Source organism: Penicillium odoratum (assembly GCF_028828045.1).
Source record: "Penicillium odoratum strain IBT 22623 chromosome Unknown utg000008l_segment0_segment0, whole genome shotgun sequence".
NCBI lineage: Eukaryota > Fungi > Ascomycota > Eurotiomycetes > Eurotiales > Aspergillaceae > Penicillium > Penicillium odoratum.
The window spans coordinates 2,292,560-2,309,086 of NW_026643150.1; the positions used below are offsets into that span (position 1 = coordinate 2,292,560).

Genomic DNA, 16,527 nt, shown 5'->3' on the forward strand with positions numbered 1-16,527 from the left:
AATCTTCTCCAAGAGATTTTCTTTCCAACAATATGATGAATTACGAAGATTTTGAGAATTCCCATGCTATTGTTTCATTGTGAGGTACAAGTGGTACCACCTATTGAATAATAGCAATATCGTCACTGGGCCCAAGGATGTCTCCCTCTCCGGCCAGCAGTCTCACACATTTCCCACTAACTGGTGCACAAATTTTGACCTCCATTTTGTTGGACTCGATCCAAACCTAATATCGTCAGCTTCGCTGTTTGGCTATTAATGTTGGAGTTCTCTGTACCCACCAGAGGGTCCCCTGCTTGAACCTCGTCTCCCTCTTCCACAGCGCAACAGAACAATCTCCCAGGCAAGAATGCCTTCACCCGTGCTCCTGTTATCACTTCGTCGCTTTCTTGTCCCCGATTTAGCCTCATTGCGATCGGATCATATGGGCGGAGCAAATCGTTGAGAAAGTCCGCTTCGTGTACTGCCTTTGATCGTTGCTCCCTAACAGCAGTGATATCTTCCTCATTCTCTGCCAGCCACTTCTCGTATTCATTGAGGTCTAGCTCACTGTCAGAGATTTTTATAAGATCATTGGAGGTTCCGTCGGCTTCTGCTGCTGAGAGTTCTTCCTCAGTAACAGGATAAAACCGAATCTGATCTAGGAGTGAGAAAGTCCACGGGACCTTGTCGGCCAGTCCGGGTTTGTGGAACTCATCCCAGATGGGAACAGTACGACCGACGAGCTGATACCCGCCAGGTGAATCGGTTGCATACACGCATAGATATTGGCCAGCAATACCGACGGCGCCTCGAGGGGTGAAGGAACGGGATGGGTTGTACTTCGTTCCGAATAGTCGATGGCGGGGATCAAGTGGTACCGCACAGGGAGACCCCTGGTACACATCGCCAAGGCCCAATACGAGGAACCTGCCTTCGTAGAGATTGCTTTCCACCCGATCGGGGCTATCAAATCCGTTCAACTTCTGTAGGAACTCAATATTGCTGGGTAGATACGGTGCCGAGGAGCGAATAGTTGAAGTATAGCGGACAATGGCTTTGCGGCTCCTTTCATCATTAAAGACGAGAGGCATATGCACGATGCGCGAAGGTAGTCGGGCGAGAAGCTCTGATCCAAGAGAAACCTCGTGTGCGACCAGCGCATCAAGGACTTGAGGTAGTGAGAAGTTCGCTTTCATGCGAACATGCAGGCTTCGGACCCCGGATGTGAGCTCTTCAACGCCTGGAATCGGAGAAATCCGATGCATATCGATGAAGCTCATGATGTGAAATGTTTGTCTTAGTGTGAAGTTATCTTCGTCACCGAACTCTAGCAGTAATGCTCGATCACCTGCCTGGCAGCATCGAATGAAGCGGCCAGCTTCGGATATTTCCTTCACAATTGAACTGGGGACAGAGACAGAGCTTGTTCGTCTCATATCTCCATTGGCCAGCGGGCTGAGAGTAGCGATAGAATGCTCCAGATCCCTTGTAAGCACCTGCGCATCGACAAGAGAAATAGGGTGGAACCTAAGGTGATCGCCTGGTCGCATCTGACCAAACTTCCACATCTCGGCGTCTGCGACTGTGGCAAACGCGACAAACCCTCCCAGACTTGGTCCATCTGCAGTCAAGACAACTGCTTCATCGCCCGTAAAGCTCACATTCCCTATTGAATAAGGGCTATCGTGAATGTTGGAGGGATGCAAGCCAGCATCACCGCCGGTTTTCCGTGCCCACTCTGGACGGGGCCCGCTTAGACGGACCCCAAGCCGATTGCTGTTGTAGTGAACAGTCCATTCGCCTTTGAAAAGCTCCTGAAGTCCATCCTGGGTAAAATGAGTCGGACTACCGTGTGGCCCAGGGATCGCACCAACGACCCATTCTCGGTTCTCAATTATTGGCAGAGAGTAGACTGGGACCTTGAGCAATGGAATTTTCTCTTCTGTGACATGTGCTAATGGGAGAAGATCACCAATGCGAAGGCTGCGTCCATGGTGTCCTCCGAGGTGACCGATCGCAAAGGTCGAACGGCTGCCTAGGACTTCAGGAACCTGAACACCGCCTCGAATGGCAAGATAAACTCGGGAGCCGTTGATGGCTGTGCCAATGGACAGTCTTTTTCCAGCTTCAATTCTGATAGCCATGCCAGACTCCTTTTGTTCATCATCAACAAATATAGGGGCATTAGTACCGACAACAGCAAAGATGGCTGGGGAGTGGAAGAGCAGAGTTGGGCCTTGGATCGAGCACTCGAGCCCCGCAGCCTGGTCATTATTACCGACTATTTTGTTGGCGAGACGAAAAGAATAGGAGTCCATTGGGCCAGAGGGCGGCACACCAATATGCCAAAGGCCTTGACGGCCAGGAAAGTCCTGTACAGTCGTGTCGGACCCAGCATCAATGATCTCGACGACTTGAGCTTCATACGGGAAGGTATTGAGCGATCCTGTCGTGAAGGCCCCAGAGGTGAACGACTCCCAAGCAATGACTTGCTGTAGATATCTCAGGTTGGTTTCCACGCCAGTAATAACTGTCTTTGCCAGAGCATCTGAAAGCTTCTGAAGGGCTGCTGGACGGTCTTCGCCGTATGCGATGATTTTTGCAATCATCGGATCAAAAGATGAGGATAGCTCCTGGCCTGAACTGACCCACGTGTCAATGCGGACACCAGTTGGAAACTCTACGTTCAGAAGCTTTCCGGGCGAAGGTCGAAACCCTTGAATGGGACTTTCGGCATAGACCCGAGCTTCAATCGCTGCACCACAGACTGGAATCTCATTCATCCGCTCAGGGAACAGAGCGGTGCAATTATTCATGGCAATTTGCATCATACATTCGACAAGATCAAGGCCGGTTACGGCCTCGGTCACTGGGTGCTCGACCTGGAGACGTGTGTTCATCTCAAGAAAGTAAAATCTCTCAGTATCGATGTCGAAGATGAATTCAACGGTACCAACATTGCGGTACTGTAGGGATGCAGTCAAAGAACCAGCAGCGCGGCGCATGTCAGCTCGGACATTTATTGGGACAAAACTGGCAGGAGATTCTTCGACGACCTTCTGGTTTCGACGCTGCAGCGAACAATCGCGCTCACCAGCACAAATGACTCGACCAGCGCCGTCACCAAGCACCTGGACCTCGATATGCCGTGCTCGATCGATGAAATGCTCGATGAAACCCCCATCATCACCAAAGTTTGCCTGTCCCAGTCGACGAACACCATCAAATGCCTCTCGAAGTGCATCAATATCAGCACACCGCTGAAGACCGATTCCACCCCCACCAGCGGTGCTTTTTACCATCACTGGATAGCCTATTTTCTCTGCTTCTACCACTGCATCTTCCACACTGGTGACTAAGCCCTTGCTTCCGGGAACAACAGGAATTCCGGCAGCGACTGCGATATCACGAGCACAGTGCTTCAAGCCCAAATCATGCATTTGCTCCGGAGTTGGACCAATCCATACCAGACCTGCAGCCTCGACAGAAGCGGCAAAGTCGGCATTCTCCGAGAGGAAACCATACCCAGGAATAATGGCATCGACATTAGCTTTGAGAGCCATAGCCAAGATCTGCTTGCCGTTCAGGTATGTTTCAGATACAGTGTTTCCGACCAGGGGAAGTGCAACATCCGCAGCGGTAACGTGTGGTGCACGAGCATCGGCACCTGAGAAGATAGCCACGGACAAGATCTTCATCTCGCGCAGGGTCCGAGTGATGCGCAGTGCAATTTCACCACGGTTTGCAACCAGAACCGTCCTGATACGTTCCTCACTAATGCTGGTTTCAGGCGTAGTAGATGCAGCGCGCGACGATTCGGTGGTAGAAGTGGTGAGCGACTGGGTGTATCCTCGCCATCCGCCAAAACTGGTGACATCTTTTGCATTCTCGAAGCCCACAGGCTCACAGATGAACCCGTGAACCCAGCGACCATCTCGCAGCTCAACTGATCCGATGCCCAAGGGCGCTGAAACAGTGCTGAGAAAGCTGCCCATCTTGTCGAGTGGCATGTTCCAAACCTCCACTTCAATTGACTCTCCACCGTCAGCAACCCTTTTCAACCCTGGTTTTGATACGGAGCCTGTCGAATTTAGTGCAAATAGCTGATAACACGGAGCTGTGGTTGTAGCTTTGACCAAGGTTGCACCCCGCGAGACCAGATCCTTATTCAGAGGGAAGCCGGAAAGATGGGCACCAACTACCGCTAAATGTATCGAATTCAAGGTGACAGAAATTCTAGAGCAAAGCTCTCGATATTTTACACCTGTCGCTCCCAGCAAGCGCGGGGAATCAGACATCCAGCGCCGAGCGAGCTCTAGCAATCGCGGCTCTTCCCATGTCCCTCCTATCAGCGTGATGCCAAAGGGAAGATTGTCTTCTCTCCATCCAGCAGGAATTGCCAAAGCAGACCAATCCAGAAAATTCACGAAGTTGGTATATATACCCAATTGACTGTTTGCTGCGACCGGCTCATCCTTGAGATCTTTCATCGACGGGAATGTGGGAGCTGTTGGCACTAGCAGCGCGTCGTACTGGCTGAAGATCTGTTCGATATCACTGGACAGTCCTTGCCGGCGGTACTCGCACTCGAAGAAATCCGTAGCGGAGAATTGTTCTGCTTTCATGATGATACTCCGAACAACCGGGTCCATGGCCTCGGCTGGCACTAAGCGGATGAACTTCTCGATAGCGGCATGTCGCTCAGCAACCCACGGACCTTCATACAGAAGACTGGCAAGAGAGAAGAGGGGTGTAAAATCAACGGGCTCTAGGTTCCATCCCATCTGTTGGGCTTTTGCCAATGCCACTTGATATGCCGCAGCTTGCTCGGTCTGGCCGAACCATTCGGGGCTGGAGCATATAGCCAGTGTCGGCTGGGGAGGCAAAGATCCTCGAGGAGACTTGTCAGTAGCACAGCTGGTACGATCTCTCGAGTATGCATCCTGAACATCATACCCCTCAGCCAGTTGTAGGACCAGTTCAGCATCTTCAAGAGTCAGGGCGAAGATAGAAACACAATCGAGCGAGCGGCAGGCTGGTATCACGCCCTGTGCACTCAAAGCCCCGCGTGTAGGTTTGAGTCCAACAATGTTATTGAACCCTGCCGGTATCCGACCTGAGCCTGCTGTGTCTGTGCCAAGAGAGAAAGGAACCAGTCCCTGGGCGACAACCACGCTACTCCCCGAGCTGCTCCCGCCGCTGACTCGATTTGGATCGAAAGAATTGGCAACGGCTCCATACGGTGAACGCGTTCCGACAAGACCGGTGGCAAACTGGTCAAGGTTAGTCTTGCCAATAATAATGGCTCCATGAGACTTCAGCAGTTTCACAACTGTTGAATCATGTGCAACAGACTCAGTACCAAATGACGGGCATGCGGCCGTTGTGCAGAACCCAGCGGCGTCAATATTATCCTTAGCGGCGAATGGCACGCCGTACAGTGGAAGATCTTTGGCCTGTGATCGAAGCGCTGTGATCATTTCCCATTGGGCAGTGATTTGCTCAGGCGTTGCCAATGAAATCCATGCATTTGATGTGTTTGGTTGCGCTCTCTCGAGCAGCGACAAAATGTGAGTTGGCTCGGAAACATTCTTTTGTAATTCACGCCATTGGGAAATTGTCAGAGGCTGTTCCTTAGCCCCAGTGGAATATATTGGAGTCATTGGGAAGTTCTATACAATCTTGGCACATTAGTCTAAACAAGGATAATCAAGAAGCAGGAGTATACCAACGGAGGATAAGGGGATATAGAGTCAAGTATGGATTTATTGATCTCATCACAGAGACAAAGCCGTCTATATACCTACAAATATTCATTATATCCATCCGAACTTGTCCGATATCCGTATCTCCCGTCATTGAAATTGCAAATGAGGGTGGGCCGCGTTATCTGCTTACAGCCAAGAACGCCCGCAAGGTTGGCCGTCGCGCGCCGTCGCGCCGAGAGGAAAATACATTATGTCAGTCTCCACCGCACAACCAAACGACTCAGGGTTTTTTTCGTCTCTAGTTGCTGCCGCTGCTTCGGTTAGTAGCTTATCCTGGCCGCTGTAATTTTACTGTCCTAAGGGGAATACATATTGCGACGTGATTCTTTCATTCAGCCGGAAGACTAGTATCGATTGAAGCATCGCCTTGAAGGCCCTTTTGTCTTTCTCGGTCAATGTCTCTAGACCTGCCTCAACCCAAGGCACACAGATTGTAGTAGGGTAAAAACCTCAAACAAAGGCCGCTGCTTAAAACCTCAAGGAAAAAACGGGCAATTGTCTACATATCCTAGGCAAAGCAGAAGTGCTCGAAGAGAATTTGGCTTCAGGTGGCCGGAGGAGATGTGGGCTTACTCAGGTCTGAATAACTGCTAATGCCAGTCCGGTAAGTATTCCGGCATCGGGAAAGGAGGCACAAGGGTAAGACTCGTGGAATTTCTCAACAGCATTCGTCACGTCTTTAACCTTTCGGTTGACCAGGATGATAAGTTTGGATCAAGAGAAGCCGGAAGTCTGTACTCTTACAAAGCATACTTTTGGATATTCCTGCAAGAAAACATCACAGCCTCATTTGGTGCTATCTCTTTATCCGAGAGGGGACTCATTGAGCTCAGAATTAGGGAATTGGATGTGCCCCTCTTTTTCCTCATTCTTCCACTGCGCACAGTAGCCTGCAAATAACACAATCAATAAGGCTGGAGAAGCCATCTTTCTATCGCATGATATTTCGAGGTGCTATTTCTAAATGGCAAAGCACGAGCTTGCAGTTCTGGAAACTCAATTTCGAGTTATGCGCGAAAAGTCGGCTATTAAACCCTTTCTCTGTCTCGTGAAGGCTATTAAAAATAAGTTCTTGAAGTGTTTGGTCTCGTGGAATAAGAGGCCAAGACAAAAGTCCCTGTGCAGAGGGCTATCGATGATACTCACTAACGTTATGAAGTGACTAAGTATGCCCGCAACCGTCTCGATGGCTGTAACGTCCGCTATATAGATCAATGATCTTCTCATCTATGAGCTCCATTATAATATACCCTGGTCTTTTGAATCAGATAATAAGACGTATACTCGTGGAACAAGACCTATGCAGCTATTCCAGTGTATTGACCCTGCCCATGTAGGGGTTGTCCTTTGTTTTCCAGCACGAACATCGAGGGTAGTGATAAGCAATGGGTCCAGCCAGTAGAAGAGTACCAATCGCAACTAACCACCCAGCTGCGGTGAAGCCATCTCCCATCTTATCGAAACGGATCGCCCAGTATATGCCAAGAATAGCGCTTCCCGCAACATTAAGGAAGATCAGGAAAAATAGGACAACGCATGTTCGAAACCTGAAGAAGCCGGCAGATGAAGGGGCCCCAGCAGAGAGTAATATGGTGTCAGAGTCTTCCCCAACAAGCTTCTCCAGATGCTGAAGTTTAACTCGGAGTCCTTGAATTTCCTCCCGAAGTCCAACTCCCATTTTTTGAAGTTCTCTTCGGAAATCATCATTGTCTTGTTCAACATCCACTCGATGCTAAGTTCACCATGATAGCTTCCCGGTCAGTCATGGATGTAACAAAGATAATAGCTTTTCTTCAATATGGATTCAACTTACCCGAATAGTCCCATGATTAACACCAAGTTGAGAACCAGTTTTCGAGGCAGCAGATGATCTCAGGGAAGCCATGATCACGGCAACAGAAGGTTTCTCCAATTTCTAGGGGAAACGTGCGGGGAAGCGTGTCAGCCTCAGCCCGCCATCAGGTGACTTCTTGTTCTTATTTGGGAGATGGAAATTCTGGCGGTAAGTGCTAGCTAATAATATGTACTCTTTATTTCAGCGATGTACAACTTATGTCTGGAAGCAAATAGTCTCTTTGGAGCATGGAGACCGCTTTTGTCGTCGCAGTTCCAGATTTGGATGGGAAATGGTCCTAAGAGAGTTATAGAATCCTATAGGCCTACTCTGGCGACTGTTTTCGAGGCTGGGTGTAGAAATTTCGAGCCTAATATTGAATTTAGAAGCCAACACACCCCACTACAGCCTTGCTCTGTGTAAGAAACAATACTAGCCCCCCCTGACAGGGATATTCTGGTAGAACTCGTACAAGTACTAGTGAGGCTTTGTGATTAGGGCTAAGGTTATTAGCATTTGAACTCAAATCGCGCCACTTCGAACCGTACCAAGTTTCCTACACTACGCTTGAAAAATCGGCGGCACGGTCAGTTGATTTCTCGGGATCCTGAAATAATCGCTGGAACGGCATCTTAATACTCTTAAGCAATCCCTCAATATACCACGCCTTCGGGTGGTTGATGATTCCTCGGTGGATGTCTTCGAAACTAAGACCTCGGTTGCCACTGCACTCGCACAAAGTTCATTTTCGCAGACTGCAGTCGAGGCCTCTGCGTAAGTCCCTTCTGTGAACTACATTTATCAATACTTTATTTCTGAATGATCTCGATGTTCAGCGGCGGGGGAGCTTTTGGCATCTCTGCTGCGGTCAAGGCCGAATATAAGGAGCAAAGAAAAGGCTAAAGCCACATATAAAAGAGATGACATGAGCTTTTTGAACATATCTTTCAATGTATGTCTTGATTGAACCGGCTTCTTGCCGCTTTACATGCTGATAAGCCATCCTCTTCGTTCCCTAGGGTCGTACTCCACCTGAACCCTGAAAACCTGGAGTCATTCAAGGAGTGTGATGACAGTCTGGAGCAGGTGTAGAACAGTGAGGATGTTAAGAATTCCACTACACGTTTCGGTACGTGATATATTGTATCTTAGTGCAGGGAAGGGTACACTAACGCGGATATCAGGCACCCTCTTCGCCAGGAGGATCGAGCTTGGAGGACGCCTGTTTTCGGATTGAGAGACCACTCAGATTAGTGGCTCTTCTGTATCCCAAACGGCCAAGTCAATGAAGGCTTCTGCGAGCGTGTCTATCTCATCCTCATTTGCTGACCGATCAGTCAGTGGCAGACATGAGAAGCAGTCTAATAAGCAATAAAGAGAGCAGACAAGCAGTTACGAGAATATAATCACTTGGGCAGCCCAAGGAGGAGACACCCTACTGTACAACAAGTACGTCAATTGTCCAGTCAAAAATCTTCAGATCAAGCTTGCGACCCCGAAATCCACCGCCCTTCTCTTCCGCTTGCTCATTTCCGTGTAGGACTCTTCCTGGATGCTCCGCATTTCCAAGGTTGACTGCATGTGATACTATGCAGCTGGCTGTCTGTTGATTACGATCGTGGTCCTTTCTCGTAGACCGCTGTTCCTTCCATCTCCACAAAATGTCGCGTTGATGACAGCTCCGAAGCCCCACGCGCCGATTCTAGTTCTGCAGGCCATACCACACGTGCGGCGGAATCTCCAGTGGGATGCTAGCCTGGACTTGACTGGAAGGTATTCGAGTACATATTTTTCTCTATCCTATCTGGTCGTGGAGCGCTATGTCGGTGAGTCCACATAGTGATCTTTGAGCGGTTCCAAGTTAGGGCGATGATGAGAATGAAAGCGACGGCTGCCACCACAATACCGGCAATCGCCCCGCTAGATAGACTAGTCTTATTAGTGTTATTTGCAGCGGTCGATGTAGTAGAGGTAGTCGTCACAGTAGATGAGGATAATTTAGTTGTTGCGGTTGTAGCTGTTGCGGTTGGGGTCGCTTCGGCCGTAGAGGAACTACTACTTGTAGAAGTCATCTGAAGAGATATATTTCGTATTAGATATTAAGAATATGGGTCAATTGGGTATGAGAGAACTTACCGGAATATATTCTAGTCCAAACGCGTTGACCGCATCAAAATCAGGGGTGAAAACGACGGTCGCCGTCCCGGTTTCATCGGTGTCAACAAAGACCGAGGTCGTGGTGACCTTAGCGGTATACGAGCTCGCGAACCTCTCTTCGCAGCTCAGAGTGAGTGAATTATAAACCTTTGCGCTTGACGCACATGTTAGGGCGCGTGCACTGGCCTCATAATCGTCAGTCATATAAGATAAGGGAATATAAGCTTGGGAGCTCACGTAGGACAGCAAACGGTTGTCGCATCGTCGAGGCCATTTGCACAGGCTGAAGTGTAACCTGTTGGACAGGAAGCGGCATAATAGGGAACTGTCGGGTTATAGCCAGAGGGCGCGCAATCAGAAGTTGCAGTCAAAGGACCAAGGAGAAAGAACACAGCGCTGGTTGTTATGTAGATTTCCCAAAGATCGGTTGACGCTGGACAGCTTGTTGGAGACCATGTTGAGGCCAGCGTTTGAGTGACAATTTTTCGCTGCCCGCTGAAGAGAAGGAAACAAATAAAGAACAGAAGCAGCGAGGTGAGGTGGGTGAAAAAAGGGCAGGGTAGAGAGTGGAAACCTCTTAAAATCCGGATACGGATTATTATACGGAGTACCCTCATGTATAAGCTAGTATTGATTTTCCTTTCGTATCTGAAAGACCATCGTGGGCGGCAAGACTGACTCCGCTATTTGTTGGATTCTTTACAAGGCTTGCATGCTAACGCTTGTGTTTTTGTGATAGCGCTGATAGAATAGTTGAGTGGGTCTCGCCCGCGTGAGAACCAGGTTGAGAATCACCTCAAGTCGCGCGACCACTACGCTGACCCTGTGCTGGGAGGAAGAGCGCTATACAACCGCAGTGGAGAGGAAATGATAGTCGCCTCGACTACCGAAGTGATCTTCGATTTCCACCTTCACCAGATTAGACCTCTCCTCTTCATCAAAACCGACACTATAGTACAAGAATTTTTCTTCGCCCTTGCCGAAACGGCTGTTTGGTAGCAGGCTGTGTTTCTCTGAGTCGTCAGCGAAAACGGCTCCCTCCCTAAAGGTAGTCTTGCACGAACTTGGGCTGCTAAATTGAAAGTTGAACTTGAAACCATTGACTGTAATACTGAAGGTAAAATTTTCAGGTTTACAGAAGGTTAGGTCAGCAAAACATGTTGTTGTGATATGAGGCTTGTGTAGATCGGGAACTAAACCGCAACTTCTGAATAGTCCCGAAATTTCTATGTGTAATGGATCAAAGTAATTGAAAATCAAATTGATCTTATCGTTGTATATAAAGTCTCAATTGTTCACTTTAGTACAAACCAACGAAAATTTCTCCCTTTGGAATACAAGATGGTCTTCAAGCCGTGTAAAATGACACAAGAACAGCTGAAGAGTCAGGCACATCAACACTCAAAATCCCAGACTCAACAACCAAGTTCTCTTCTATCTTATCGATAACAAAAGGCATGCCTCCTTTCCGGGAATAATCATAAGAAACACCTCCAAAAGTCACATTCTCTAGAGATTCACTTCCAGGTGCAGTCAATCTCTCAACCCTGGCATGGTGAATGCCCGCAACCCTGAATTTGTATTCCCTATTCGGGCGACTCTCTGTATTCGTGGCATTGTAAGCCCTCATATTCACGACGGCAATTTTTCTCAACTTATCCCCATTGTAAATAGCGTAGGCCGACTCCGTGTCTTCTGAAAGAGGGATATTAACGACGCGAGTATCTTCTGAGTGCCCAATAGCGCTCGCAACCATGATTTGACCATAGTACGGGGGTCTGGTAGCTGGTGGCTCGCCTTCACTTGTGATCGGCTGCCACGAAGCGTATCGATAGTTTAGTCCTTGATGAAAGTGGAGGCGTTCGATGTTCTGTATCTGGTTCAGCATTGTATGCAAATTGTGTACACTTGAATATTGCAGGAAGACTTACGTTTGCTGCAGACCAGAGAGAGAAGTCAACGAGCCATAATGCATCGCCGAAGACATTAGTGACGCCGTCAATACCCTGATTTGCCATTGAATTCAATTCTCCTAGGGTGTAGGGATGACCAAGGTAGGCGAGTTCGTTTGATCGTTTGATTTGTGCGTCTAGGTTGCTAACAATGTTTGTGTGGTTCATCAAGGTTTCTGTTTTCGTTAGTGCCGACAAAAAAAGAATGATAGGTATATGTATTTGTGTATGCTGCATACCTTGAAGTTGTCGTGCAGCAGGTGGATTGGGTGGCGCGTTAGCACCCATATAGCTGTAAGTCCACATGTTAATTTTACTGAATGTCACACCCATTGAAACAAATAGACTGAGACAACTCACTTGTGGAATGAAAGCTCCCGGGTCAGATCATTAGGGTCATATCCAAGGTTGTAAAGTTCCTCCGCTGTCCACCCGCTGGAATCGGTATCATCGAGTAAGACAAAGCTAGGCGCCATAAATCCAGGAGACAGTCCAGGACAAGCTTTCTTGACCGCGGCGTGAACAAAGGCAGACTTTCGGTTCCATTCCTGAGTATAGTCTAGCTCAGAGTAGTTTCCAGGTCTATAGTTTTTAGCTGCATAGTTCCACTCGTTGCCCAGCTCGAATAGCTCTAACTGGGGTCCGATCGACTGGCATGCCACAATGGCTGCTTCTGCAAGCTGCTCCATCGAGCTATTTTGATTCATGTTCAAGCCATGGAAGAAGTTGATGTTGCCTAGTGTGTGATATGACTCGAAAAACGCTGGGCCGTAGTTGATTTGGTATGGCTGGTCGTCTGTCGCTTTTTGAAAGAAGAGCTTGATGCCTTCTTCTTGGTCCGGAAAGAAATTTGATTTATCCCTGAGCCCCGAATTAGTATGCAAAAAGGAGATTTCGGTTTATTTTTTGAAGGATGCTTACTGGGTAGTTCCTCCCACTCTCACTTTGGGGAAAACCCCAGTAATGCTTTCGAAGTTCGCGAGCAGATTTTTGGAAAACTTATTCGGGTGCGACTGATTTCCAGCATAATCAGGGAAAAAGGCAAATTCAATTGAAAATGATTGAAAGTCTCTCGAGACAGGCCTACTATCTTTAAGAGGCTTCGGAACATCTAGCGAGTTGATGTGGCAATGGACTTGGTCAAGAAGCAAGGCAAAGCCCGCGATGCTGAGGAACGAACGCATTTTGGTAATGAGGATGTTCTCACTTCTGTGTCAATAATGCCAAAGAAGCAAGTTCCTTTTTGTAAGTTTTAATTCACGGCTACTCATACAAATCGGCATTTGAGCAATGGCTACATGGGAAAATCCCCAGCTTTGACTTCGTTGGCTCGGCAAGAAACCAGGGGACCAGCCAATGGTAGATCTTCTCCGTAGCCACATAGACCCGTTTAGTCCCAAGAAGTAGCTGTATTTATATTGGTCGCTATTATCAGTTGCCGATTTTCAAATACCTTCTGCCAATAGAGTGGCTCTTAGTACTGTATAATATGCACCCCACAATCCAAAACCCGACTTTCCGAGCCCCCTCCCGAGGACCTCCATGTTACCCCACACATTTACCCCATAAACTTCCGACTTTCGGCTCTTCCGAGGCCACAGGTTCTATTGAGATTTAGTTGGCTCAGGAGGACCTGGTATCCCCACTACACTAGGTACCGCGCCAGGCTGGGGAATTTTTCCGGCTCGCCGAATCTTGTAGCACGCCATGGCTGGCAAGCTACGAGACTCAGTTCGTCGATAATAAATGCCTCCGAACCGCGCTAGTGAGTGCAGTTCCGGGAAATATGTCGCCATCGATCTCCCGCTTTTTACACCAACAGACGTCGCATGGATGTCCGCACTTGTTTTGATCGTTGTGGTGAATACTGTCCAGGTGGATCTGCACCTGCACGTATTTCTCGCTGCCGCTTTTGAACATGTTCAATGGCATCTTCTCACACAGGGCCTTACCTACCTCCCCAACGCTTTCTTCATCGTCCTGGCAGACCAATAGGCGGGCATCCCTCGGCCGATACAAGACCCCCTTCTTAGGCCCCCCATCCTTGAAATGACCGATCACCAGTCGATCGTTGCCCCCTTGGCAGCTGAAATACATTCGGATGCGGACCTCCTTATGCATGATCATCCGTTTATCCAATGTTTCGCCGTCTTCGGGTAATCTTTTCCAGGCAAAACACCACATCCAGTAAAGATTACTGTGGCTCAACGGACCCTTCATGAATGTGAACCCATCCCCGCGATCGTGCTCGATGAGAAGTTTTTGGCAGAAAGAGAGCGACGAGATAGTCTCGGGCTTCAAACTCGATTTGGGCAGTTGGTCAGAGAGAATGGTCTCCAGCACAATAGGATCGCAGATGAGGAAACTCATATTATCATAAAGAACGGATTGTGCTTCGTTGTAGATTTGCCGATTCGTTCGGAGCCAGCTCAAAGGCCCAGTTCCTCGAGTCTTCTTCTTATGTCGTGCCGGACAGTGCCATTTATCGCAGCGCTGACTTGCCCATTCCGGACCCAGGGCGACTGACCAGACATCCATGACCTGCATCGGTGCACCCCGTCTGGCTTTCACGCCCACTAAAATCGGATCGGCTACCACTGCTTCCCAATTCAAATAGCGAATTTCTTGGGGGAGGCTTAACAGCCGTGATATTGAGTCCGGCCGACTGACCGGAGTAACCCTAGTGTCAATTCTGGCTCTCTTGCGCTTGGCCATGATCACTTGCTCATGTCTCCAGGGCAGCTTTTCCATGCATTCAGACTATTGAGGTTTCGTACAGTTAGTTATGGCGACCGCGGCCTAGGATTTATGCGGCTGAAACGGCCCCCAAGTAGGGGACGCGTGGTCCATGCGACTTCCGCATAACCCAACTTGGAGGTCTCGACCTAGAACCCAGCCCAGGCGAGGTCCGAGCTGAACTTCTCTGGCCCGGAGCTAACCTAGGCCCAATACTGGGGCCCTAATAAAGCCCAACTCGACCCGATTCGACCCAACTTTTGCATAATAATGGTCATTAAACCGCTCAGTCATCAAGATAATAAACCTACTTCATAAGCGAGCGGGACAATTCATCAACTTTCAATAATTCAAACAAGGGTAACTCAACCAACATAACGTAATAACAGGATTTCAAGTCCCTTGTCAGATCATCTCTGACTTCTAGGCTTCGGCAAATGGGTGCGCATATGGGTTGGATTGGCCCGGGCCCATGAAAGTGGGTCTCAATTATATGTATTTTTCATAAAACATGCAAAAAAACTAGTTTTATAGGGGTTAAATACCACTATAAATACCTCATATGTTACACATAGATAACAAAAAGTCAGCCTTTAAAGGTACGAAATCTATGGTTCTACCCTATATTTTCAGTTGAACTTCGGATATCACTCAATGCATTTTGTGATGGAACAAGAAATAGGTCAAGTCAGGTCAACTAAGGTTTCCGTAATCATCAGATCGTGTCTTCCAGCACACTTTGCGCTGCAGTTTAGACTAATTTAGTCTAATATTCAACTTCCATTCCGTGTTGCACTTAGAAAAAGGTTCTTCAATCAATCCATTCGGCCAGATCTAAGATTTGGTAAAGGATGAGGGTCATTGTTCTCGAGCGAGGCTTGACAGAAGGGTCATGCCACTGATGGTTTCTTTTCGTCTTGATGGTTGACAATTTCCCCCGAATAGACAGTTGACTCTCGTGAGCAGGCAGCCGCCTACCCCACCCCTCCCCCTTGCCAGCATTATAAGAGTGGCCATGACACTGTTGCCAGTCCTCTCCTTCCAATTCATTATTCTCTCTGACTCTTCGGACTGATATGAACGATTCGGAAATTCTATATATGCTCACATTGCGGAAATTTGAGGCTGGTGTTAGTGAAGTTACGCACGCACGAGGTATTCCCAGGGAAATTGTCACAGTACGTGATGCACATATTTCAAATTATGTTCATATCTATTGAATGTTTTACTGAAGTGCTTTTCGAAAAGTCGTGAACGGTATACATTCACAGCTCGAGTATGATAAATTCAGCTGGCACCTTTTAATGACTGGCACATTATCTAAGGTTCAAGTTCCACTGAATCCTAATTTACGTTGATGTTTAGTAGATAGACGTCCCAGATATAACGAGACAATCCAGGGGCTCTTTAAATACGGTCTCACACTAGAGTAAGTCATCAATGTTAGGCTATTTAGGAACATATTGAGATAGAATCAATAAATAAACTAATCAAATCTCTCTGATAGTCAACATTTGTTACACAAAGCTTTGACGGGACAATGATGTGAATACACAAAGTAGCATTGGGGATCGTGGAACTGAGAAAATCCACGTAACGGTTTCAAGATAGAAACGTTCCTTCAAGCACGTAAGCGTCCATTTTCTCTTTAATTCCTCAAGGCAGTTGCTTACTTCTCCTATTGCCATGCTTTGCTTTTCATCTTTGTAAGAAAACCTCTGCTGCCTAGAAGGAAAATAAATGTCTGCTTCTGTCTACCTTTCTGTACCTTAGGCATCTCGCCTTCCTAAGCTTCCCGATTCAGCCGATCAATCCAAGGGGCAGAATAGCAGCTCCTGTAATAAGATTCATCACGAGAGGTCAAAATTCAGTTGTCACTATCTCATAGTGAGGTGTCCTCTACGCAGCAATAGATTGAGCAGCCGAGTATGCGCTCGGACGCTTCACAAAGCGAACAAATGTATTCAGACAAAAACATGGGAATGGATACTGGAAAACTAGTAAAAGCCTCGCTATTTCCGAAACAAGTTCCTTCCAGCACCTAGCCTGAAACTGCCAGACCTGCGGCACCAATGATAGGCGAACTTGGCTGCAGTGA

At 48.0% G+C, this 16,527-nt stretch overlaps 5 protein-coding genes across 5 annotated transcripts; all 5 read right to left on the minus strand.

Moving 5' to 3' along the window:
- Positions 1–100: 100 nt before the first annotated feature.
- N7520_011073 (Urea carboxylase) lies at positions 101–5,645 on the minus strand (the record flags this gene model as incomplete). The annotated part of the gene is made up of 2 exons (XM_057145006.1): positions 101–226; positions 282–5,645. The coding sequence occupies 2 exons, from the start codon at positions 5,643–5,645 to the stop codon at positions 101–103; spliced, it is 5,490 nt and encodes a 1,829-aa protein (XP_056990760.1).
- Positions 5,646–7,056: 1,411 nt separating this feature from the next.
- N7520_011074 (uncharacterized protein) lies at positions 7,057–7,635 on the minus strand (the record flags this gene model as incomplete). The annotated part of the gene is made up of 2 exons (XM_057145007.1): positions 7,057–7,482; positions 7,564–7,635. 2 exons carry the CDS (start codon positions 7,633–7,635, stop codon positions 7,057–7,059), a joined length of 498 nt encoding a protein of 165 aa, XP_056990761.1.
- Positions 7,636–9,335: 1,700 nt separating this feature from the next.
- N7520_011075 (uncharacterized protein) lies at positions 9,336–9,945 on the minus strand (the record flags this gene model as incomplete). The annotated part of the gene is made up of 2 exons (XM_057145008.1): positions 9,336–9,656; positions 9,721–9,945. 2 exons carry the CDS (start codon positions 9,943–9,945, stop codon positions 9,336–9,338), a joined length of 546 nt encoding a protein of 181 aa, XP_056990762.1.
- Positions 9,946–11,134: 1,189 nt separating this feature from the next.
- N7520_011076 (glycosyl hydrolase family 79 C-terminal domain-containing protein) lies at positions 11,135–12,877 on the minus strand (the record flags this gene model as incomplete). Its single annotated transcript, XM_057145009.1, has 4 exons — positions 11,135–11,611; positions 11,673–11,985; positions 12,054–12,554; positions 12,615–12,877. Coding segments are annotated over 4 exons (1,554 nt in total), but the record flags the coding sequence as incomplete, so codon positions are not given.
- A 544-nt stretch (positions 12,878–13,421) lies between these two features.
- Positions 13,422–14,408, minus strand: N7520_011077 (uncharacterized protein; the record flags this gene model as incomplete). The annotated part of the gene is made up of 1 exon (XM_057145010.1): positions 13,422–14,408. One exon carries the CDS (start codon positions 14,406–14,408, stop codon positions 13,422–13,424), a length of 987 nt encoding a protein of 328 aa, XP_056990764.1.
- Positions 14,409–16,527: the final 2,119 nt, after the last annotated feature.